The sequence below is a fragment of the Passer montanus genome, unplaced genomic scaffold (assembly GCF_014805655.1).
Source record: "Passer montanus isolate IOZ18808 unplaced genomic scaffold, ASM1480565v1 scaffold5, whole genome shotgun sequence".
NCBI classification, from domain to species: Eukaryota; Metazoa; Chordata; class Aves; order Passeriformes; family Passeridae; genus Passer; species Passer montanus.
This window is the reverse complement of record NW_024369929.1, coordinates 12,707,515-12,733,661: the sequence shown is the minus strand read 5'-3', so window position 1 is coordinate 12,733,661 and position 26,147 is coordinate 12,707,515. Positions and strand designations below refer to the sequence as shown.

Here is a 26,147-nt window from a genome sequence, read left to right as displayed (position 1 = left end):
CTATTTGGCTCAAAGCAAAAGCATTCTCTCTCAAAAATGATGGCAGAAATGTATTTATTACACACAGTGGGATATGTATTGATTAAACATTTGGCTTTTTAGGAAGCAGACCAGTTAATTCTAAACAGCAGTAACATAAAAAACTGCAGCTTACCAAAAAGCTATATTGAGGGACTGTAATGATCAAAGATTAAACATAACAGAGGAAATTTGGGGGCATGAAATTGCAACCATATTTAAAATGGCTATTGCTGCTCTGGCATTTAGAAGAGGCACTCATATAAACCATGGTAGAAATGAGTAAGGAAAAAAAAAAAAAGGTGTAATAGGAACGAAGTGATTTCACAAGACAAGGGAAAGGTCACTTTCTTTCCCAATGCTGCTCCACCCTTTCTATACCAAAACAGCTTGTCAAATGGTAGATGGGATTTCTGCCTAAGGGTTGAAAGGGAAGAGGGATCTGACAAGGACCAACTTTGCATCCTTAGTGGAGTAGAGCCAGGAATTCCAGCTATTTGCTATTTTCTCACCCAAAGCTCTACAGTTACAGAGACCGGTGTGGAATTCATTTAATACTAATAAGTAAAAGCAATAACACTAAACTGATCACAAGGCACCTCTGCTTTCACCACAAGAGAGCACACACAGTGCTGGAGCTGGCAGCAAAGGATGCTGCAGAAAAGGGGCAGGTAAAAAAAAAAATTTTGCAGTCCTGCAGCCTCAAAGCAGAAGAGCTGCCAAAGTGATTAAACCCTTTTCTAGGGCCAAATGGACTGGCATCAGAAGGTCCTTGGGCCAACTGCCACATGTAGCATTGTCAACCCATTATAAAGGTTTCTGCTCTCTCACCAGTTTGCTTTTCCCTCCTTCAAAAAATAAAGGCCAAAAAAATTGAATTTACTGAATGAAAATAAAATTTTGTTTGGAAAATAGTGGTTTTGTTAAATTTTACAAATTAAAGGATAAATGGTTTTACTGATGGCAGGAATACTGAGACAGAAGGATTTGGTCTGAGGTCCGTAGTGCAAGCAGCAACAGGTTTAGCCTGAGCTTTGATTCATGGGTTCTGCTGTGAAAGGACAGAATGTACTTTATTCCCAGTGTGTCTGCAGAAATGCAGATGTCCAGTATATATCACAATATCCTAATTCTGGATTCCCCATGGTTATTCATTGTGGAGCTGAATTTCCTTGTATTTCAGGTACATATATTTCTCATCACATTTCAGCCAGTTACACCAGAAGCAACAGATAGTGGGAAAGCCTCTTTATATTCTTTGGGATATATTTCTTTTTACATCTTTCAAGAGCACAACCCACAAGGATAAGAAATGTGACATAGAGCTAAATTGATAGAAAAAGGAAAAGAAAATGTTTCTGACTACTCGAGCCTGATACTGTGGTGTTCTGTCCTCAAAAAAATGTTTTGGGGAAAAGACTCTTCATTTTAAGAGCTGGAGCTGAATCAAACATTTTGGGTGTGTCTGCAGGTGTTTTCAAACAGTAAGTTTTAAATCAGCAACAAGTAATTTCCACCTCTCTATTTGTAAATAGGTGTTGCTTGGGAAACTTCTTGAATGGTGTCATTGTTATTGTTGCTGCTATTCTTAAGTTGAACAGGGCAGAAAATAATGCAGTGCAAATAAAGTTTTAGAATCAGATTTATTTGGCATGTTTCATTCTAAGTGTTCAAACTGTCTGAAAAAAATATGTGCAAGTAGAACGCAACTTAGGACTAAACATTCATACAGATATTTTAGCTTCAGACTTTCTTTAGAGGGAAAAAAGCACAAGAGAATGGCAGGCTATGAAATGGCCTGTCTCCACTGCATTTTCATTTGGATAAAAAGGAAAAAACACCTGAAAAATAAGCCAAACAAAAGACTCCCTTGCAGTTTTGGCACTGCACTGGGGCAGCATGGTTCAACAAAAGGTACAGGGTAATTCTAAGACCCACGACTGCATGGAGATCACACTGGTGGCATGTCCCAACTGTGCCCACAAAAAAACATGCAAAAGAGCCTTAAATACTCCTAATTTTCATTGCATCCTGTTCTTGGGGCAGAGCTCAGATTCTATTCAGCTTCTCCCCCAACTTGAGAGACAGACAGTTACAAAAATTTCATTTTGCATCTATTTCTTTCTGCTCTCTGGGTACTTTCCCCCAGTCTCTGCTGTCCCCAAAGACTGCTGAAATGCTCTCTCCAGCTGTGGAGAAGAGCAGGCAGAGCTGGAGTCATGGGATGGACCACAATGCCAGAAAGATCAGGTTTCTTCTGTCACCCAGACACCTTTTGCTACAAACCTGATGATGTCACATGGATTTGTCTCAATGAGTAGTTCTGATAACTGTGTCTAAAACAGCTTAACATCTACTTATGGGAAAAGGAAGGGAAAGGAATATTTAAATTAAATGTGAAAATATCTGCAGGTAAGCACCTTAAAAGAAACATAATATTATTCCTTTATTGATGATGCTTTATATCCTCACTGAATACGAATGCCTGCATTCTCTGAAAGCTTCTTAATAGCTTATTGGGGCTCAAGCACCAAGCAGGACTGCCCATAACCCTGGGATTAACACCAGAACAGCAGTGCCTACCACACCCACATGCTGTATTTTGCAAGGTCACCATCAGAAACAGTCTGGATTTTCATTCCATGGGAATTTCTGATATTTGGGGCACTTCCCTCTTCTGAATCAACAGAGAAGGACAAAACCACAGCCAGATTTTCACAGAAAGACCTGTATATTCTATATCACATTCCTTCTCCACACAGGGCCACAAAAAGGAAACTATCAGTTGGAAGAAAAGCTGAAATCCTTTTTTGCAATAAATATTTCAACCTACAGAGGCACTTGAGGCAAAACACTCCCTGAAGTTGCCTCTAACTGAAGGAAATGTTGAGGTACATGAGACCACCATCCAGTCAAGGTCCAAAGTGCACCAGGTTCCTCTCAAATGAATGAATATATTTGCTAAACTCTTCGCACAGATGTCCCCAGTAAAACAAATGTGACTAAACACAGTATTGATGTAGCCAGCCAATGCTAAATCTATTAAGCAACAACCTTCTGACCGCTTGGGAATTTTAATGAAATAGCAAAAGCCAAGATTGATATGACACAAAACACGGAGAAGACAGGACCCTTACGCAGCAAAGCGTGTTTTTTCATTGCTCTTGTCTTAAAGAAATATGGTTTAGAGGCTTTTTTTTTTACATTGATTTTAAGAAAACTTCACTCTGTATCCAGCTTTGATGCAGATTCAATGTCATATATTGATGACCTGACAGAAGAACGCTGGGTTAAACCTCTGTACATCAACACCTGTGACGTGTGGAGAGGGTAATGGCTACTCTCCAAGGGTAATTCATCTACAGCATTTGGGACCTCTGATATTCCTGCTTGAGCTCATTGCTGATGCACAATGTCATCCCATTTGCCCTGCATAACATAAAGCTGTCTTGTAATAGACACACACCTCCCCTTATCAAAGGATGTATTTCCCCAGGAAAAGATGAAAGCAAGCCACATATTTGATTCACCTGCACGTGAATAGAGAGGGTTTTGTTCCTCCCCAGTCTTGCCATGTGCACCAAACCAATTTTGTACAAAATGTTTGTTCCTTCACCCCAAAACTCCTTACCCCAAACACTTCACTTTGAGTAACCTTCTGTGGGATCCGAAGAGGAATGGAGATTTGGGTTTTTGGCAGAGGACTGCTATCCAAAGACCAAAGAGATATGGAGCTGATGGACTGAAAGAAAGCAGGCAGGGCTTTCATAGGAGGGCTTCGAGCCAGCCTGAGGAGGAGCTGAAAACCCTGGGAGCACAAGGATCCTAGGTGATACTTGAGACAACATCCCTGTTGGTACTTTTTCAGTGAGCAGCAAGTAGCTGGGAGAGAATCTAATGTCAGCAACAAGACATTGTTTTCCCTGGAAGAGAGGTGGGGGATTTTCCCCATTCCAAAAATCCTGGTTCATGATCAGGATAAAAGTCAGAACAGACAGCACACTTCACAGCTGCCTCCATTGCATAAACACTGCAATTTCACTTTTCTCAAACTCTGAAACTTTCTCCTGGAAAGGACTGTGCACTTATGGTCAAGTGCTAAGTAAGTGCAACCATCAGGTGTCTGCTCTCTGAATCCAGGCCATCCTTTAGACAATCAAGCTTGCCAAAGGCACACTCCTTGTTTTCAGTGTATCGTTGGCTACTGACCTTGCCTGGCACTTGAGAATATTTCATAGACCTCTTCCTGTTGGCTGGTAAAAAAGGGTGCAGCTCAGGACTACTCTGACCTGATAATCCAGCAGATAAAAAACATTCCATTCTGCGCTACAACTTCTCACTCAAAGGCCTTTCTACATGAGGATATTTGATATACTCTGCTTTCAAATTCATTGAAGCACACTACATGCTCCCACGTCTCTAATAACTTGCAGCCTTCTAGGAGATAGGAGTCTCTTGAAGCAGAAGAAAAAAGACAGACCCTCACAAAGACACACGGGTGCCTTTACTAAGATCTAGGACACAAAGGAACACAGAGACAGAAAGGACTTCTTTGATAATTAGTTCAAGTCCCCCAGAACCTACAAAACTTCTAAAACCTATCAAACTTCTTTCTTGAGGTAATAAAGTTTTTGCCCTACTTCTCCGTTGCCCAGGTTCTTCTCCAGGTTCTGGCACAAAAGCTTGGTCTGCTCAATGCTCATGGGCTTCCCTTTCACTCCCCACACCCCAAAATCTCCCTCCCAGCCCAAGGCTTGGCCAGGCCATGCTCTATGGGTCACCTCTGGCAAGAGAAGGATCTATTTTGCTGGATGCCATGGTAGCACTGAGCTATTTCCTTCCTAGTGTAAATTGTGAATGTGGCTGACCAGAGCAGTGCTTAAGATGAGGTCTCACACTTGCTTTAGAGGACTAATTTGATAAAAAGAAAATGAGAAAAAAAGTACAACAGGTTGATCAACATGGAAAAGTTAAAGCTAAACTACAAACTTCTCTCCCTTTGTCTCCAAATTAAGTTTATTGCTCACAAAATGTGCATTTATCCAATTCTGCTTTATCACCTCTACCAGAAGGTGAAGTTTGCAGCTTTATTCATCATTCGGCATCTTAAAACTCTTCTCATGCTGCCCAGCTTTTTATTTTTCTTATTTGGTGCCTGTAATAACCCTAGATCACAGTCAAGGATGAACAGAAAGAATACATAATTTCACCATCCCTGAATTTTTGTGCTGTAAGGTTATTCCTGTGTTAATGTGATGATGAGGGTGTAGTCATGTTTGCAAAATGCCAGTGTGGGACTACTGAACATATTTAACCCAAAATTCGGTGTCATATTAATTAAACATTTCATATCCCTCCAACACATACTTTACTCAAGGCAATTTTTCATTAAGAAAAGGATCTAGTCATCCATGAACAATTCCTGAAGTAAACTTACTTCACGTGCTGACAGCTCACAAGTCAAACTTGTGCATTTTTAACAGGAAAAAAGAATGGCAAAAGCACATCTATTTTCAAATACAATTCAATGCCAGGCAAATATCAGGCCTGATTACATACAGAAATTAAATCTATATGGTTGTGAGGCTTCCTTGAGTCTTTAACTTTTGTTCTTTCTTAGTATATTTATCTAAATGGTTCAAAGGATACATTCAAAGTTACAGTCAAAATGACAACATACATTGAAATTCCTATTTGAAGAAAAAGAGCTTAGAAAATTACAGTTTTCTGTCTGAGCAGACCAAGTTAATAGGTGCAAAATGGTTTTAATCAGAAGCAGAGATGAGTATATTTACACTAGATTTGACTGAAATAGGAGGCAGAGAAGTTTGGATGGGAAGGAAGAAGATCAGTTGGCAAGGGAAAGCATAAACAATTTTTATTTTATTTTTTTTGTCCCAAACCTTGGACACAGAAAAACCTACACTGAATAGTTTGGACATTACCACACACATGCACTCCCCTCCTCTGCCTTGTTACATGCTTCCTAAGGGATACTTGACAAATGCCTATAAAATCAACAGAAAATCCAAATCTAACATCTTCTCACTGTGAGCCCACACAGCCTGCTGCCGATCATGCAGGCCATTTGGCAAGCACTGGGTCTGCAGGAGAGCAGCTGCTCCAGCCACTCTCTTCCAGTAACATCAGAGATACGAGGACTCGGGGAGAAATTAACAAAGTGATCAAAAATGGAATAAAAGATGTTAAGAGGTTTTTTCCTCCCTGTAAACATCAAATAATCCTTCATGCCCAACTGACTCTACTATTATTCTAAAATAGAAGATATTGACAACTCAAGCTACAAAAATGGATGAACAATCTAAAATATCCCCCCCAAAAAGATCACGTAGTATCACTGTAAAGCTCACAACAGCGTGGGCTACTGAGAGCTCAGTGTTTACTCCTCAGATCCTTCAGATCCTCATATCCTTCATATCCCCAGATTGCTGGGGTTCTCCTGTTTCAGACCCCAGTGTGAACTGAACAGGGTGGATGAAAGCATATACACTTCTGTGAAAAGATTCAGAAGCCACACTGGTTTTAATTCACAGATACAAGAAATACACCTATTTAGACAAAATCACAACAAAACTGGAGCACTTGAGCACCTATTTTCCTACTACTGTAAAGCATTCTTTAGTTTGGGATCATATCCTCTAAGTCAGTTCAAGAGTCTTCTGGGCAGTTCATTATTTACTTGGAAATAGCAAATGTTTCAGTCCCCCCTCTCTGATCTTGACTAGTCTCTTACCTAAACTGTGCTGATGCTGCGAGGCTTATATGGCCTGCCTTGATAAGATGGGATCTTTGCTTTCTCTCTCCCACTTCTCCAGTCTCTGCTGGGACAGAACCCCACAAACCCATCACTGCCTTTCCTGCAGCAGCCAACCTCTAAAACTCAAAGATAAACTCTTGCCTCAACCCTGGAAGATGTGTGCCAGCCTTTCTGCAGAGGTGAATCTGCTTTCACAGGGATGTTTCAAAACAAGACTGCAATTTTGTACTGTGCAGTTTCAATCAGGATCCACCATCTGCCTATTTGAGAGTGCTATTACCCACAGCATCACACCGAGCATTACCAAAAGCATCTCACCACAGCCTGTGCTGCTGTGGTTATATATGGAAAGCATAAATGCCACCATAGAATACCCTGACTTGAGACGGACCCACAAGGATCCTGGAGTCCAACTCCTGCACAGAACAACCCAGAGAATCACACCAGCATGTTTGTACAACAAATCATCACCTCACACTCCTGCACAGGGCTCCACTGCACAAATATCTGTCACAGCATCCCCTCGGCACAGGGAACTCCTGCAGAGCATCACTGCCTCCCAATTCACAGCAAACCCCATGCTTACAGCTAAACGTGTTTACACAACTTGGCTAATATGACACAAGAGTCCCATGATGTTTCAAGCCTCATCTACTAATTGATTTAATAAGTCACAGCCTAGAAAGTTCTTCCTACACGTTACTGTAAAAACTACCAGAACCTTCTGTGACACTGCACATACACATGGAGCTGTTTACGTCCTCTTGATCTAGTTTGCTCACTAATACTACCAGTCTTGTTTCAAAATTAAATCTGTCTTACCAAACACAAAGCTGCTTTTCCCCATTCCTCTATTAAAGTCTTTTAATGATCCTTTCATGTTCCACTCTCTTTAGCTTGGCCTTTTTTTGGCTGTTTCTGAAAAAGCTTCAACTCTCCTTAATCTCCAGAGCAACCACTTTCCCCTGAGCTCGCTTTGTTTCCAGTTTTGATTTTACACTCCCATGGTAGCGCTCCCTCCTCACGTATTTGTTTACAGAACAAAAGCCACCAGTCTTTAAAAGCACTATGGAGTGGAAAACACCCCTTTTAGGTAATTTCATTCAGCTGTGCCAGTAACAACAGCTATCTCTACTCAATCCGACTGTGATGTGCAATTACTTTCTTGGAGTAAAAAGAAGCAAGACAGAACAAGGACATGCTTAAAATGTTACCTTCAGAAGATGATGTGGAAACACACAGAACAACTCAATTATGTTCTCAGACCTACGTGGCACTGATGAAGTACAGACATTTCTGCAGTTTGCTTTCCAATCAACCAAATTTGTACTAAGATGGGTGGACAATGCTTGTTACACTAAGGAGAACTATAAACACTGCCACCTAAGGCAGGTATAGATCACAAAACCTGTTTAAATCTGTGCTGTTTTGTGCTAAGGGGGGAAAAAGGCAACCATAATACATGTGGTAAAGGTAACTTACAGACAGCAAAGGGATGGCAACTTTTCCAAGGAAATCAGGGGGTTTGTCTCCATCTTCATCAAACACTGTCACTTCCAGAACATCGTGAATATCTTTAATAGGGCTGGAACAAAAAAGTGCAGACACATAAAAAGTAATATTCAATACACATGCACACAGCCTCCTCCACAAAGATCTGAGACTAGTGTTGTACTAATTAAGTTTGTATTACCTTGGGGTATATAACTAGCATTTAATTAAATTCCTCCCCAAAATGAATCAAGTGATGGGCATTCCCCAAGCTTTTCCCTCATGTTTCAGTTGCATGACTAGGTCCAGACAGTGACTTTTTGGTATTTTTTGTATTGGTGTTGCTATCAATGTAAAACTCAGCTCTCCAACAGAGATGTCTGGCAACTGGGAGATGTCAAGGGCTGAATTCAAACCCAAGTTTCATTGCATTAAAACTGCACAGTGACACACACAGGAAAGTGTGTTGCAGAAAACCTGGATATAATGGGGACAGCTTTGTAGTAGTACTGAAAGATCCAGCTAAAATGGACTCATCCACCCAAAACAACCCACACTGCTCCAAAACAAATCTAAATCATCAATAGCTTTTAAGGGGTTTAATTAATTTCTTTTTTAATGGACAAAAATCTAAGGAGAGAGGTGAGTGCCTGACTGGCTCTGCAGATTTGGTGTTTGGATCAGCCAGGCAACATTAGTAAGAAAGTTAGAGAAAGTCCATAGCTGACATTTCTGAGACCCACAGGAAGTACAGACACAAACTTTCTTTTTAAATAAAATAAATTTGGATTGTTATTGGATTTATTTTGCTGGCTGAACATCCGACAAGACTCATCTGCTGGCACAGTCTCAGAAAAAACAGTGATGAGTGGAAGCTTCTTGAGAACAAAGTATGAGAAAGGACTCCAAGAGACAAGTATTCAGCTGCATCCCTGAATTAAACAGAAATACAGCAAAGTATTTCTATTAAAGAAATCAGATAGTTTTTCTTGTGTTCTCATCCAGCCTAGTATTTATGAATGTTGCTTTAGCAAGTTCATCATTTTCAAACTGTTCTTCCAGTGGACAGATGCAAATGTCAAAAAAGCTTCACTGCCAGCCTTTGCACAGACTGCTGCGGTCTTGGGAGACATTTATCTCACTCACTTATTCACAAAAATCATTGTCAGCATAAAGCAAGATTAAAAAATTGGGCTGCCTAAAAGCAATACCAAAATTATTACTTTTATTATTAATAAAGTGACAAATAAAAGAATACCATGATTTCCATAAAAATTTAAGCATCTAATTTGGAGCATTTGACTAGTTTGAATTCAGAAGATAGACCAACACCAACATGAGCTCTAATTCTCTGCTTATTCCAAACTAAACAAGGATTCCACCAAGCTTCAGTGAAATATATTTTATTTCAAGTTATGGAAAATGTAGGCGTGAGTATCTGGTCTCAACTTTCTGTTACATTATCTCTTGGATCAAACTATGACTCCATTATGTCTAGTCATGATTCTTCCTATAAATATCACAGTAATTTTTCTTTTAATGACTTCTATTAATAAACTCCATGCAAGAACTAGTAAAAGGCAAAAGGCTTTAATTAAGTTATATTTGAGATTTCTCCAACATCCTCTCTGACTATGAAAAAAATGACATATCTTAAACTTGACCTTTGCATTTTCCCAAAGTCAATAGCTTTCCTAGTTAAGCTGCTAAGTGGAGTTGCTGCATGGTTTCTAAAGCAATCCACTTACAATGTGAAAACCTTGTTCCACTCTGGGTTGAGGTTCTTGTAAACGGTGTGTGTTTGAAGCATGTCGTTTCCCAGCTCCAAGACACAGAAAGGATCACTTTTGCCTAGGGAAAGGAAATAAAAATTAAGTGGACCAGTTATGGTATTTAGTATGCAGACTCCTTCTTTGCAGTAAGGCTGAGGAAATGATTGGTTTAATAGAATTTGATAAATTAAAGCAACTGTGAAGAGTCCCATTCTGTTGGAATAACTTGCAAAAAAAAAAAAAAAAATAAAAAACCCAGAATCTCTGATCATTCCCAGTTCTGGAAACTCCAACACTTACCTTACAGCTCACTCAGGGGCTGAATACCTGAAATCTGAGACTTTCAGTGAATCATCCCTCAGTCCTTAGAGCAAGAAAAATCTGTTCATGGTGAAAATGACTCAGCTGCCCTTAGGAAAGCAGCACCATTGCTCTGAGCCAGGGAAGGAGCAGGGCTGCAGTTACACTCCCTGTTTTATCCTCTGCTTAGAGCCTGTGGTCTTCTTCAGTTGATTACAGGATTAAGTATCCACATCATGAGAAAAGAAGCACAACACTGACTGAAATCAGAAGTATTTCTTCAATTAGTTCCATGTGAGCAAGTCCTTGAAGCTATGAAGGCTCTACACTGTGCCACAGTTTAAACAAAACCCAACATCAACTGGAGAATCCATGCATGATCCAAGTATTGTACTTACAGCAAACAGAGTAAACCCCCCACAACAAAACAAAACAAAAAAAAAAGGCAGAAAAACTCCTCCTCTCTAAAGAAGGATGTCAACATGGAATCTATTAGGTGAACACATGTTTGCTAATGTATTTTTTGATCACTCACATTAAATGAATTTGTAGTTTTACCAACTCATTGCAAGTCAGCAGTTTCTTTTGTGAGCAGAGTGGCCCCTTACCAGCATGTCTGGCTCAGTATCTGATTTAATCTCATCTCCAATGCTCATGTACAACTCAGCCACAGACACTCCAGCCTAACTTCTATGTAGGCAACTAAATATGTCAGCAATGCAGGGATTTAGATATCAGACAAACAAGCTATTTAAGCAAAAGCTATCCTTTTCTTAATCTTTATTTTCTGTATTATTAATGCAGAGCTTCTAAAGGTCTAACTCTCAGAAATTTATAAACTAAACAGGAATCTTTTCAGTATGTAAACAGTGGGTATTAACTAGTCAATATTGGTAAAGTTTAAAGACCATGTGTATTACTGGAATCTATTTGTCTTCTCCTTTTCAGCTTACATGCCCATTCCCTGATAAGTGTGGAAAATGCATGTAGCTTTTCAGAGAAACTGCTTGAAATGCAAACTGGTATATGCCAAAAACAATCCCACTGTATAATTTGGTATTCTGAATGCTATTTTTTGGTCAGTGAGCAAATGCAGTGTTTGAGAAGAACTCTCATGCGTACACAGAAAACATCCAACAAAGCAGAAAAAGTCATTTCCACATCAACAGAACTATTATCTAGGAATATAAAAGTATGGAAGGTTCAAACTGGGCTAGCTGTGGGTGAAGAGCTTCTACATATATGATACAGCTGTCTGGAAATCAGCCCAAAAATTTATGTCCAAGAGTAAAATATGGATTTTCAGAACACTGTTCGAAACCAAAGCAGATAGTGTGTGTTTTCTGATCACTATTATTACAGCAGAATAAAAACTTGCAATTAAAATCTATGATGGCAACATACAGAGATCCCAATCACACCAAAATCCAATCTTTACTGTGGGAATAAGGTATAAGGTGGCATTACACCCATCATACCCACCAGGCTGTGGGACTTGGGGTATTTAAGACTCATGGCTGCTATGGGAAGGGACAGGGAGGGGACACTACCTGCTCACACTGCTCCTCTATTAACCCTTGGAAATCTTTGTACCTCTGATTCCCTCTGTGATTTTCCCTTTATTAGATTTTTAGCAGGGACTTAGAATTTACTTTTATCAATAACAATAAATCTGAGCAGTCTCCTTGGCAATGCAGGAAATATGGCACTGCTCTAGGAGGGCTCTATTATGGAGGCCCATAATTGCTGCACTAATCATTTATGAATGGCTCAGAACAGATAATTAATCTTTATGTCTCTCATTTCATGATCAGAAATTATGCTATTTTTACCTAAAATGGCTGCATCCTTTTGCAATTTGGTGGGTCTATTACAGCATAATACTAGGATATTTTCAGCACTGCCATTGAAAAACAATTTGTCATTTGCTTCATGAATCAGGCTCAAAGCCTGGGTTATTTTGAATATAATGACAGACTGAGTAACCTTTTACTTAAGCAGAATTTCATTCTGTGCTATGCACAAGGAATGTGTATCACATACTCTATGAAAAGTCTTTGAATATCAGAATCAAGAACCTGCGTGTCTCTTCCAATGTTCATTATCCACCCACATGCTCCTGTTTGAGTACTGAGGGAGAGGGGGCCAAATCCATCACTGATGCAACTGCTTCAGCATCAGCAAAGTTTTCCAGAGGGTAAATAACCTTCTGGGCTCAGCTTTTTCCACAAATCCTGTCTATATTAAAACTCCACATATTTCTAGATGTAACTTTTGGCACATGGCAAAGCTGGGGCTGCTCTGCTGTGCTACACTTACCAAATTAAATTAGTCAGCAAGGTGCAGTTACACTCCCAATTCCATATGGACCTATATATTATGTCAGTTTAGATATGGATTTCTTTATGAGTTACCTTTCGTTATTGACAGGTTTTGGTTTGTTTTTTTGCTGGTTTTTTTTTTTTTCTTTTTTTAAAATTAAGTTCTTCAGTTCCTTAAAGTATTACTCTCTGCAGTAAACATTTTTTTCCAAATCACGGTTAGTGAATTGAATATAGCCCTAACACAATACCATGATTAGTCGTGGGCTTTCTCCTTTGCTCCTTTTTTAGGAGCAGCATTCTCTTATGTAACAATGCCTTTACAAAAACAAGGGAATGGAGCAAAAATGTTTTCCCTCTACCATCTTTCCTGCCTTTATCAACAAGTTATCTTTAAAAAATGACTGTGTCAGCAAATACACAACACACAATGCTATGCCTGTGAATTATGAGCTGCTGTGAGATAGAGAGGGGAATTAAAAGGTCTCCAGAATCCTGGAGAAGATGATAATAAAAATAATAATATCCAGGCAGTCGCTACAGAGAAATATCAACCTCCTAGACTTTCCCCAGAGGTACAATATAAAGTTGTGGTTTTAAAAGGTGTTAGTGTCCACTGCTGTCAGGATCGAGCACAACCTGAGGAACAGCTCAGTGGAAAATCCATACTTTTCATGGAGTAAGAGCACCAAAAAGGTCACCCCAAAGTGAAGCCTCAAATAAGCTCTAAGAAAAAGCCATTGCACTCGCAGCCCCGTTAGTGACAAGTTTTCTCTTTCAGGTGACAGCCTGCAGCACCACCCAAACCCACACACCCAGCACCACATCAGACACCCCAACATCTTTCAGTCTTGCTCCCAGCTCACAAGACACCTGACAGAAGATGGAGAGGCTCTGCTTTGCAGGTGCTCTGCAAGCACCATCGCTGTGTATCAACTCTTACTTTACATATTCCTGATGGCAAAAACACTTAGCATGATGTGCTGTTGTAAAGTTATCTGTCAGATTGCTCAGGTCTAATGGGAAATTAAGATCTCCATCTACTGGACCTTCCCAGATACTTCTGGCAGTCAAAGCCATTTGGTATCTCAGTTTCCTGAGGCAGGTTTCAGCACTGGAGAGATGATGGGATCATTTCCTTGATCAACTGATCCTTGCAAAGCAATATGTTACAGCATCATATATTGCAAAACAGAAATAAAATACCTGAAAAATCTGCTGCCATCAGGTCCACTGCCTTTAAAACTTTGACCTGTAAGAAGCCAATGTCCTTCATGTCCCGAAAGGAATTCTTTATACACTGCAAGGAGAAAGCATAAAGATATATTTTGCTTGTAATTCAGTAAGAAACAGAGACTATGGACCACTAAATAACTTATCACAGAATCAGTTAGGTTGGAAGCAACCTCTAATATCATCAGGTTCAGCAAATAACCCTGCACTTCCATGTCCAGCACTAAACCATGTACCTAAAAGCTACATCTACCCATCTTTTAAATACCTCCAGCACTGATGACTCAACCACTTGTCTGGGCAGCCTGTTCCAGTGCTGAAAGCCCTTTTGTGAAGAAATGTTCCCTAATATCCTATCTAAACCTCCCCAGGCACAAATTGAAATACACTTATTCCATCCTGACCAGCTTTTGAGGATGTGGAAGCCATCACAAAGTTTTATCTCCCAACATTTAAAGACCAGAAAATAACCTTCCCAAAGGAGGGAATAAAGTTAAGTATATTATTATCTCCTCATGATATTCAGTGTCTCATTCCCCATGATAATCTCCTAACACAATTCAAGTTTGCAAAGAACAGCATTAGTTTAAAACTCAACAAATACAAACAGCCAAATTGCTGAGGTCTATCTGCCCTGCCAATCTCCTTGTCATTCAACATGCAACTAGTCCACTTAATAGTTTACTTTGGTAGGGGACATAGCATTATGACTGGAGAATTTTTTTTTTCCTGAAATGTTGACTATTTCAAAAGAAAAAAAAATTTAAAAAAAAAAAGAAAAGACAAACTCACATAACGCCGAGAAATCTGCTGCCGTTCATTGGGGTCTCCCAAAGGACAGACACACAGATCAGAGATAGACACTCCTGTACATGGGGCAACAGCAATCAGCATCAGCAGGGACCCTGGGTGTTTCTCCAGAGGCAGCTCCAAGCAGTTGGTCTGCTTTGTTGGCAGGGCAGTAATGTCAACGTGGCACCTGGAACGACATTGCCAAGGATTAATAAGGAAAAAGAGGTGGTAAAAAAATTAATAAAGGAACAATATATTGATTTTAGCAGCAAGCAGGCACCAAAACTTTCTGCTTCTTCAGTGCAAAAAATAAAAACATCCCAAAATCAAGCACAGGAAACTAATTAGGCAGATTCTATTGCATTTACTGTCAGATTTTGCTTTCTGGTCTGTCTACTGGTAAGGGGAAGTAAAAGGTTTGGGCTTCAAGTACAGGTGGAAAACTTAACTCTGGCCTGCCTCACTTCCCCTCTAAAATCCCCCAGTGTTTTGTGATGGATTTGAAACACAATTCAATTTCACCTGGGGGAAAAGGAAAGGGGCAAATGCAAAATTTAAAACATTAGCCTAAAATAGATTAGTTTCTTTAAAGTCACATACTCGATTTTATGCTACATTATACTGTATGCCCCAATCTCTTTTACAAGCTTTACTAGAGCTACATTTTCAGTGTACTGTTATATTTCCCAAAGGGAAGGATTGTCTTAAAAGTCCCCCACCCACTCCTTGCGTGTAATATGTATCATTAACCTGATGCTTCCTCCAAAAATAAAAATAAAGAGGATGGAAGAGAAACATTCATAAAGAGACAACAATAAAATATGAGCATGGTCTAAAGCAGAGAGATCACCAGGCAGCCAGTTAGACACAAAGGGAGTGGTTAAATGCAACAAAAAGTCTAATCACTTGGCTCAGCTAAATGCCTTCTATTTAGAAGTCCAGTAAATGGGGTGGAACTTTCTTGAACCTCTGTGGGGCTTGGCTCGTAAGAACAGGCTGAGCAAAAGTTACAGATGGAAAACGGGTAAAAAACAAAACAAACAAAAATGAAACAAACAAAAAAATGTTTTGAAAAAAGGAAGGAGAAGGTTTGCTGCCACGCTGCAAGAGTAGGAACATTCCTCAAAGGGAAGGGCAGTGGCTGATGTAGAGCAAGGGGTTTTGCTTCACTTAATGCCTGCCGACAAGTTTTTATTTAAACTAAACTTGTTAAGGTGTTGTCTTAATAGGCTAAAATTCCACAGGGTTCCCCCAGGTGTGTTTCTTCTGGGTAAATGGTGCATGTAGTGTTCCTGATTGATCCCATTCCAGTAGTAGAGCTGGAGCAGTTTATGCCCATCTGCTATAAATTGCATGCTTTCCGCTTCTTAACAGCCTATTTTCTGTGAATGCTAAAGGGGGTGAAAAAAAAGAGAAAAAAATCTCAAAACATTTCAGCCTGAGAACCCAAGAAACCATGTTATGAAGTAAAAGCCACTGCTCTGATGAGTTTCTAAGCTGTCCAGTAGCTCTGTGTATTAAAACACAACTCCTTAAGCTTCCTCTGACCACAATCAATGGGAATGACTTTGCCTTAAGTGTGCTCTTTTCTCTCCACTGCTCTGGAGGTACAACAGGTTTCAAGTTTACTCTTATTAACTGCTTTCAAGTGCTTTGAAAGAGAAGGAAAATAAACCAGGCAGAGTACCAAGACGGCTCAGCACGTAGGCTGCCTCTCAACACTATTTCCAAGTGTGAGAGGTTGCATTTAAAGCTCATTGCTACACCTAGACTCTTCAGAAAAATATGACAGGAAAAGTTACAGCAGGAAGGAAAACAAAACAACAACAAAGAGAGAAAAAGACCTTATTTCTTTCTGAGAAAAAGCCCTTATCACTTCCACACTGGAGGTCAACATCACCTTGGCTGCATTAACACCACTGTGTCTCAGGCTGCAGCAATTCCAGTGATACTTTGGGTATCAGCACAAAAGGGGGGACGTATCCTTATCTTGGAGTTTAGTTTGGGTTTTTTTCTTGATGCAGAAACTAAAGGAAGGAGAGGGGAAATCTCAAGGTCACCCAGCTGCTCTGTGGTTCAGCTGGCAACAGAGGCCATGTCTCCCACATCAGCATTTCATACACCACCCACTCAACACAGTCCACAACTGGGAAAAGCTGCAGTTGATTTTTATGATTAAAACTTGTTTTTATGTTTAAAACTTTCCATGGACTAAGACAGAAAACACAACTTGTTCGGACAACAGTGCATCTCCCACCTAACCTCGAACTCCACCAGATGTCAAAGGCAAAGTTAAATATAATTCTATCTTGTTTTGGCAAGCTGGAATTGCTTCTCTTCTTAAAAGAATTTAATTTGCATAAGGTTAAAGAAAAGATGGAGTACAAGGGTGTGGAGGTCAGAGGGATGCACATGTGGAGGGGAAACAGCAGGAGGTGGAGTGTAAATATTTCTTCCTCAAATCATGTCTGATTTCTGTGCAAACTAACTTTCCTTAAAACATCTGTGTTCACTCAAGGTATGCCTATATTTTCTTGTGAGAAAAAAAAACCTTGTGAGAAAAGAAAATCCACATTTGCACTGGCAAAAGACTTAAGAAAAAACAAAAAAAAAGACACTCTGTTTCATTTAGGTTATACAATCAGACTGCAGAGAATGCAGCTTGGTAAAACAATTAGACATTCAATTTACTATATAAATTCAGCAATTTCCACACTAACACTTCTACACTATTAAAACGAGTCTAATGATTTCCAAACTACTTCCCTCATTCTCTTGAAACAGAAACATTTCCTTTCCTTGTTTCTCAGCCTTCTATCTGCAAGATCTTACTACACATAATTATTTCACAGGAAAGTGGTAAGAGACTTGTGATGGGCACAGAATCAAACAAATGGAGGTAATCCACTTTTGTTTAAAAGTTGCCTGCTCTGAATGCAAAGGGCAAAATTCTCAGATCATTTGTATTTTAGGTGATACAAATGATCTCCTGAGTTAAATTCTCAACAGTAATCCTGTCTTAGAACAGAACAGCACTGCTTGTTGTCATCTTTTGCTATGTTATATATTAAATTCAGACATAATCTTTCACACAAGTAGCTACATGCACAATCTATAGGGGCTGCAGTTCTGTAAGTTAAGAATGCATTGTGCACACAACTGTATAATTTCACTTTCCTTTCTTTTAACCACAATTAATTAAATGCTTACCTTCCTCCTCCTGATCAGTATTAAGGTCTACACCTCTATATTAGCCTCTAGTATTGTACAGCTTTAGTTTTGATTTAAGACTGTTCTTCTGATTTAAAGCCCTCGCCTGCAGCTTCCTTTTCCCCTATTTTTTACTAATTTTGCAGAGAAATTGTACTTGAGAACAGTATACACAAATTTGGGATGAAAATGTTTGTTTATCAGAGAATCACATGTTAAAATTTCACTAAAAGGTGCTGAGGTTAGCTTCTTACTAGACATGGAGTTGTATTTTATTTTCCCAATCACAGTTAACCAAATTATAACAGGAATCTTTAAATATGTATAAATACATACAGAAAAATCTGTATACAACAGTGCCACTTTACCCCCTGCAGACTCCTTGAAAGCCCTTCACAAAAGACATCAGAATCATCAGAGAGTACAGAAAGATGTATCTATGATTAATACTTGAAATTTCATATGCTAGAGGTGTCAGGGAAACAATTAATAAAGTCTTATTATGACCTTTTCAATGGACAAATTTTGTTTTTTCTGATTCATCCTATGGCCTGGTGAGATTTAAGTGAAGGTTTTGGTTGCAGCCATAATGGGGATTTTACTGCTCCATCCCAACAGCACAGCCTTTAAAACATGGGTTGCTTCTTATTGCAAAGACAGTTTCCTGGAGGCATTCATCATAAAGATATTGGATGCACTCCAGTCTCAGAGCTCATAGTCTTAAGTTTCACCATTTTTGAAAAATCTCCTTCTTGAGGTAAATATGTGAAGGCAAACACCTTCAACATTCTGCAGCATCTCTTTTTCCAGAACATATCCCCTAACACAGAAACACTCTCTAACAACCTGGCATAAACAATTTAACTCTGCCTGGACAAATTCTGCACACGTTAACACCTTTGTTTATTCATATACATTAACATCCTCTCCTGTTTATAGCGTGCCTCTTCTCCCAGAGGACACAAAAAGCACTCAATAAACGTTACTAACAGTCCTGTGCAGACTAAATAGAGGGATTATTTCAGCCAGCACCACAATGCAGCCAGCCCTCAGTGTCAGAGCCTGCAGCTGAACCACTCAGGGCTGTGGGATTTTTAAGTGAGGAAGAGAAATTGGACCCAGCTGAAACTCTGAGGAGACTGCAGGTAGGCTGAATGTAATAATTTAGCTTGTGATGTGCACTGACAGTGAGGGTTTGTTTTGTGATAGAAGGGTGACATGAAATGTTTCCTCACTAATTCAGAAGCAGACAAACACCCCAGGTGTTTGTGCTCAGCACCAGAGGTCCAGGGCATTCCTTATTCTACACGTTCCATGCTCTCCACAGACACTTCAGGTCCTATTTCAAGAACCATATTTTACCCTGAAAACAAATTATGCCTGGGAGAAGAACCATATTCCAGAGTCTTAAGGCATCCATACTATCTGAAATTCTGGGTCTAAAGGAATTAACAGGAGTCTTTGTGCCACAAAAGTTTACCAGATTCGACTCCACTGTGAGCACCTCCAACTTCATTGAAATATTAAGAACATGCATATATTTAAAGGTTTAATCAACGCAGCTGGAGGTTGAGCAGGCTGGAAGGGACCATAATGAATTCTAATTCTATTCATAAATTGACCACAAAATTATTAAGCCAGATCCAGAAAATTTTGCTTTTTCCTTAAAGCCATGCAAATTATTTGAGGGCAGTTGGCTGCACTGCTGTGTGTAATGACCGAATATAACCCACAAACATTTTACTAAAGAATATTTCTTACAATGATGTTGTGAAATCCAGAAATCTCAAAACTCAACTTGGAAATCATGGAGACAATAAACATGGCACCTCATAATGCTGTTTTTCCAATAGAATCCTTCTCCAGATTAGACTGCATTTGAACCCTTCATAAAATATTATTTATAGGGTGTCAAAAAGTTTCTACACTCGAAAAACAATACTTGTTATTATGCACTTGGTGTTTACCTATTCTTGCAACTGCTCTTCAAAAACTAATATAGTTTTTCCTGTTTTGATGCTACAGCCAATTTGCTGTGCTTAAGAGAACAAAAGCAAAAATTTTTTTCTCCACGTAGACATCAAAAATAAATTTAAACATGGAATCAGGGAATTGTTTGGGTTGGAAGGGATCTTAAAGATCATCTTGTTCCAACCCCCCCTCCCTGGGCAGGGACACCTTCCACTCTACCAGGCTGCACAGGCTCCCATCCAACCCGGCCTTGAACACTTGCAGGGATTTACCTTTTCTTTAAGATAAATCTACCACACAGACCTCACCAGTGCTGAATAGAATAAGCACTTCACTGATCATTTTTGCCACACTAAACACCACCTGCCAGAAACCAGTAGGAAAAAAGGCAGGGGAAGCCTAGGGAAAAATTAAAATAAAGGGGAAAAACCTCAGGAAGAATTGCTCCAGGATCAGAGACTGACCTGAGGCAAGCTGAAACACTGCTTTATTTCTTAACTCTAAACAGAGTATCAGAAGTAATGGAAGTAACTGTGAGAATGGAAGGAACAGATTCATCTTCAGCCACTTCTCCATGTGATGAGCAACAGCACTCAGCCAGAAAGAATTTCCTGCTCTGCAAAACCACAAACATTTGCAGAGCCAAAGGGCATTGTTCTTCTCAGTGAATAGTCTCAAACTATTTGAATGCCTAAAGAGAATGTTCTTATGAGTTACTGTTATTTAGTCAGCACATTGTGAAACCCTGGCCAGGTGAGAGCAGCAAACAACTGCAGGCAGGGTCCCCACCCTCAGGAAAATGAGAGTTGTGGCAGTGATCCTGTCAGCAGATGAGCATGGACAGACCAAAGAGGGTGTCCAGTGGAGTGAATCGTTCTTGGTGCTGCTGCAGGTCCCCAACAGCACAGATGTTATTTGGGCAGATGGGTCCGCAGGACAATGCTGAAAGCCAAAGCAAGGGAGAGGTACTACTAAGAAAACAACACTGTACAAATTCAGAGGAAGTGGAATTAATGAATCTTAGAAGAACACATCAAAGTGCAAACAGAAAAAAAGGGACACAGCCCTCAAAAGGAGCACAAAATCCCTGGGCTGGCACCAGCAGAGCATATAAAGATGTGGAGCAGTATCATCACAAAAATACAGAAAAATCCTGCCTCTTGATGCCGCTGAGCTCCCACAGTATTTCGGGTTTTAGAGACAGCTTGGGTGTCTCTGCATTCAGATTTTAGCTAGTTGATTACCCACTAATAAGTTTTAATACACATAATGTAAACATAACCTAGAAATGACTGGCATAAGGACAGAAAAATACATTATGCTGTTGGTCATGAAAACAAATTGATTAGTTTTAAAAAATAATCAAAATAACTTTATTTTTTGTACTTACCCCATTCTCCCTCCCCCCCAAAAAATAAAATCTAACTCAAACCCAACTTACGTTCCCAAAAGCTCCTCATGCTTTTTGTTATCCTTTCTCCACACCTCAATGTCCAACATATCCTTCCTGTCAGAGAAGTAGTGAAAATCAAACTGTTCCCTCCACTGAGGATTTGCACTCTTACACAGTGTCTAGAAAACATGCAGTTATAATATTTACTTTTCTTAAACAGTACTTATTTTCACAGTAAATCAAAAAGAAGAAAAAAGAAATAAATTCTACAGAACAAGGCTGGATGTTAGAGCATCAAGTACTAATGCCATTCCAACCAAAGCTCCCAGCCCATCACATACAGTCTCATCTTCCTAAATATTCTTTCCTCCCTCTCAATAACAATAAATACACAGTTGTTATCTGAATGAATGGCTGGAAAAATTCTGAAATACAAGATAGACCCCACCAGCTCCATGGTCATCATTCACCATCACACACTGGAAGAAATCAGGAATAACCCTTTTGAGGACAATCACCTGGAAACAAATTTGAATGAATTAAGGAACCCAAAGCAGTATTTTTTTCACCCTTCTGTGTTAAGCAAACAGCTCAGCCTTGCAGATTCACAACACATCTATGGACCATTAAAGAGACACATAAAAAGGGATTGTAACAGGAATAACATCTATTTAGTCTAAAGTAACTAAACCATTTGTTATTTTTCAAAACTACTTTTCTAAATAGAAAACATATCATGACCTTGGTTTGAGGTCTGATGTGAGGGACAGAGTGCAGGTTTCAGATGCGCCTACATCCAAATGTTATGTTCTGTGAACTTGCTCTGTACATTTTGTACAGGAGGAGGTTTGTTTTCTCCTCCTCTGCACTTCCAGTTCATGACATGCAGAGCTCTTGCTCTCTCTCAAAAGAGTATTATTTTAATTATAGCCTTTCTTCTTATTAGATTTTCCAGATGAAATGTGTATCTTTGGGAACTCATTCATTTCTTAGACTCTTATATAACTAAACTGTATGCAGATAAACACAGCCTAGAAGAATAAAAATTAATATCAAAACCATGGAACATTTTATCTGTTTGGGAGGCAAGTTCTGCAATATGTAACGTATTTTTCAAGAAAAGTACTTTAAAAGAATAATAATTCCCCTGCACTGGAAACCATTTTAGGTCTACTTTTCAGCACTGAAAGCCCAACTTCTGTATTGGCAGAGAACAAAACACATGTGTGATGCATGTATAGCTTTATTTCATTTCATATTAATGTCAAACATCCATCAACATGATAAATATGTTAAATGCACAAAACACTGATACACAATATCCCTAACTTGCTCTTTCTCTACTGGCATCAAAACTGAGCAAAATGTTAATGCTTCTGGTCTGGTCTCCTGATTTTGAACTCACTTATCAAAAAGAGTATCAAGAATAGTTCCGTCTGAGGTAGCAACATGAGTAAAAGAAACACCAAGCCCCTTATTGACTTCAGACAACTTAAGGAAATCCTTAATACTTACCTTGCTCTTGTATCTTTGATCCCCCAGTTTGAGGAGAATAAAAATCTCTGCCAAGCCCCCTCTGGGCATGTTCTTGCCCTCCAGGAGGGTGATGGTGACCAGCCCGTTCCACAGCTGGTTCTTGCGCAGGGACTCCGAGAGCCGCAGGTTCCGTGTGAAACTCGACTGAAAAGCAAGGCACAGCATGGAATGTTTCAACACCCAAACACATTTTCATGCTCACGTTAACTGAGCTATGAAAGCACACCAGGAGTGAGAGAGACACCATGCTTCCCTAAGGGTAAGCAGGCAATGGAAGGCAGTAGGATGCTATGGATTTTCTGCCCAACTGTCCTACGGTCCCTATGAAAGGATGGTGCTCAATGTCACAGCAAAATCAGCAGGGTTTGCTTAAACCACCAGAGAAGTCATCTTCAGCTCCACTGGCTGAGCTCTGGTGAGAGCAGACCTTGAGCACTGAGAGCAGCTAGGCTCATGGAAAGGCACGGGAGAGCCATGGGAACGGAACAGGGGAGAAACTAAAGAAAACTCTTAAAACCCCTCCAGCTACGTCCATAAAATGCAGGTCTGTCCTTTCTGGGGAGGCAGCCCAGGATCATAAAGCCCACAGCCAGGTGAAAGGCTGAGCAGCATCTTCCACCTCCTCCATCACTCAGCCGCCCGCCTTAGCTCTTTGCTAACTTTGCTGTTCCTGCTTCCAGAAACTGAGCCCACGAATCAAAAATACTGATGCCTGCTGAAAAAACACTGACACCACCAGGCTCTTTATCTGGAGTTATGGTTACCTGGTAGCCACATTTGTTACCTTCGCAGCTTCATCTTGTGCAGCACGGCTGCGCTAACAGTTTGCTAACTGGCAATATTTTATTGGACAGAGGATGATTAAATAGGCCTTTATTTGGGGGGAGTGAGCTGGAAACATTAAAACTCAAGGCTATACTCTTCTTCCCGCAGTAAAAATCCTGCCATATTTTATTCTCCTGAAGCAACTTTTAACTCGCCACACTTTGGAGCTTCAATCATGTCATGTACAGGTGGGAGCAAGACGGAGGAGAAGATTTCACAAGTCACTTTAAAACAGGACGTGTTAGCTTTAAAAGCAAGTAAGAAATGTTGTTGCTAAATAAAACGATTGCAAAAGCACCTGATGTCTGAAGATTACTTTTTATGGATCAATTACCCAGCAACAAAATTCTTAAATCATAGGTGGTGAACTCACAAATTTTTTACTTGCTTTTTACTGGTTAAAATACCGAATTCTGAATCCCAGAAGCATATTAATATACTTTTATTTAAACACCCCGTTTGGCTGTCCTGGCGCAATGAGTATAAATTCCTACCTTTAAAAAGAAAACGAGATTTTGATTCATAAATCCAGCTGCAATAATTTCTTTTCTCTCTCTTTTTTTTTTTTTTTTTAAAGTTCGTCTTTTGGGCCAAAAAGCTAAAGCATGACTGTTCCCATGGACATACTTCAAAGTCCCAGCAGATATACTCCTCCCTAAACACTGCAACTATTTCAAAATCCTTTTTATAAAAAAGGGAGTAATGTCCACAAGGGATCAAAGGGCATTCTACAGTCTGGCAATCGCCTTAGAAAAATGGCAGTGCTTCCATGAAATATGCCCTAAAATAATTTTGCAGCTTGGTATGTCCTAATTTCGAATTGGATGTTTATCTTGGAAAGGCTTCTATCTAACTTGTCCATAAAACAGCTCCACTTAGCTCTATGAGCCCTGTGAAAATGGAATCCAAAGCTGGCTATTAAGGGGGCCTGGAGATTGCTTCCATATGGCGTAACAGCATGGGAGTGGAGGGCTAAGGCCTACAGCAGGCGCTGCTTGGCTTGAGCTCCCCATCTATCCATGGACACTCATTGCATTACACCATAACATCTGGATTATTGCTTGTAATGTCCCTGGGAAATATCCACTTCCCATCAAAGCCTTTATCTATCTCGCTTGTACTTTGAACATTTTAGTATTTAACATAGTCATGTTTGATGTGATGTACTCGCTGCTTTAGGAGCAAGGATTTTCCCTCCCCCTCCTGCTCCTTCCTTGGAGGAGGAAGAGGTATTTGATGTTAGTTAAGAAAAAAAGTAAAAAATAAAAAACAGATGAAGTTTATTATCCACGTTACAATTTCTTTTAAAAACAAAGCATCCAGCTCTCTTCAAAGCTTCCAGGCTGAACACAAAAGACAGTTGTTATCACTCAGTTTTCAAATCAAACTTGGATTCTTTTCTTTTTTTCATCCAGGCCAGTATTTCAGGGAGTCACTCAGCGTTGGGGACCTTCCTACCTCAGCTCTACAGCACACATAACCCCACCCTTGTAGCTGCTGACTTGACAGTTCAAAGGACTGTTGGGAGGTACCCAAACCAGCCTGGATCCCACACAGCCCCTGGAAAAATCAGCACCTGCACTCAGGATTACTGGAACACATTGCAATGCACCAACCTTGACCTCCCAAAACAGGTGGCCCCAAGCAGAGAGCCTGGTGCACCCCCTTCTCTGTGCTCCTCTCAGAACAGGGGTGTGCTGGTCTCCAGCTAACAGGACCTGCATGAGATCCAGCATCACTTGAGAGCATCCCACTGCAGAGTGGAGCCAAGATGTTTACAACTGGTTCAGGGCATGGTGCTGACCTGCAGCAGCTCCACACAGGCTCCACAGCTTCCCAGCTCCCCCAGTCCAGCCCTGCCACTGGCACAGGGCTCTCTCCAAACTGAGCATGGGGAGGCTGCTTGTCTTACACCCCTGCAAGACACAGCATATGAGGAATGCTCTGGATTTCCTGGACATGCCCAGGTCGCCCTCACAGAGTCTGCTCAGCAGGTCTGGCACGTTTCCTGTGCCTCGTAGCACCAAAGAGCCCCTCTGTGCTTGCTCTGTGGCCACCTCTCCAGCCTCCCCAGGTATTTGGCAGGCTGTTCCTCTGACCACCCTGATGGAAACCCCAGTGAAACAGGCAGTGTCTCAGATTCCACTCACAGTTTCTGGAAGGAAGCACGTCTGGGGAAAATCAGATGTGTGGTAGACCCACAGACCCACGCCTTCAATGAGTCAACTTTAGTGCTGCCTAGGGAAGTCTGCACTATGGAAAATGCCTCCCAGGTGACAAGAAAATGATATTGCCTTATTTATTTTAGACTTACCTCCTCTCTGATACCCCACACCTACTCATTTCAAACTGATTTACACAGAGCTAATTGATTCAACTTCACAGCCTCCCTCTGAGTTGGCAAAACTATTGCAGAGCAGAGCACAGAGGAGCACAGCTTTTAGTCCAACAAAGTTACTCGGGCAAAACAACGACTGAAAAAAACACCCCAAACACTCTTCCTTGCC

General features: G+C 40.2%; 1 protein-coding gene across 4 annotated transcripts in view; it reads right to left on the bottom strand.

Annotated features, from left to right (window-relative positions):
- Positions 1-26,147, bottom strand: part of MCTP2 (multiple C2 and transmembrane domain containing 2) — a 117,650-nt gene that overhangs the window by 48,633 nt on the left and 42,870 nt on the right. For 3 of the 4 annotated variants that reach the window (XM_039723485.1, XM_039723486.1, XM_039723487.1), the window contains 6 exons: positions 22,795-22,959; positions 21,328-21,458; positions 14,706-14,892; positions 13,887-13,980; positions 10,036-10,138; positions 8,279-8,381 (listed from right to left, as the gene is read on the bottom strand). In XM_039723485.1, the coding sequence (XP_039579419.1) occupies positions 8,279-8,381; positions 10,036-10,138; positions 13,887-13,980; positions 14,706-14,892; positions 21,328-21,458; positions 22,795-22,959 (783 nt within the window). Of the gene's footprint in view, positions 1-8,278; positions 8,382-10,035; positions 10,139-13,886; positions 13,981-14,705; positions 14,893-21,327; positions 21,459-22,794; positions 22,960-26,147 lie in introns of those variants that run through there. The other variant, XM_039723489.1, reaches the window with a different exon arrangement.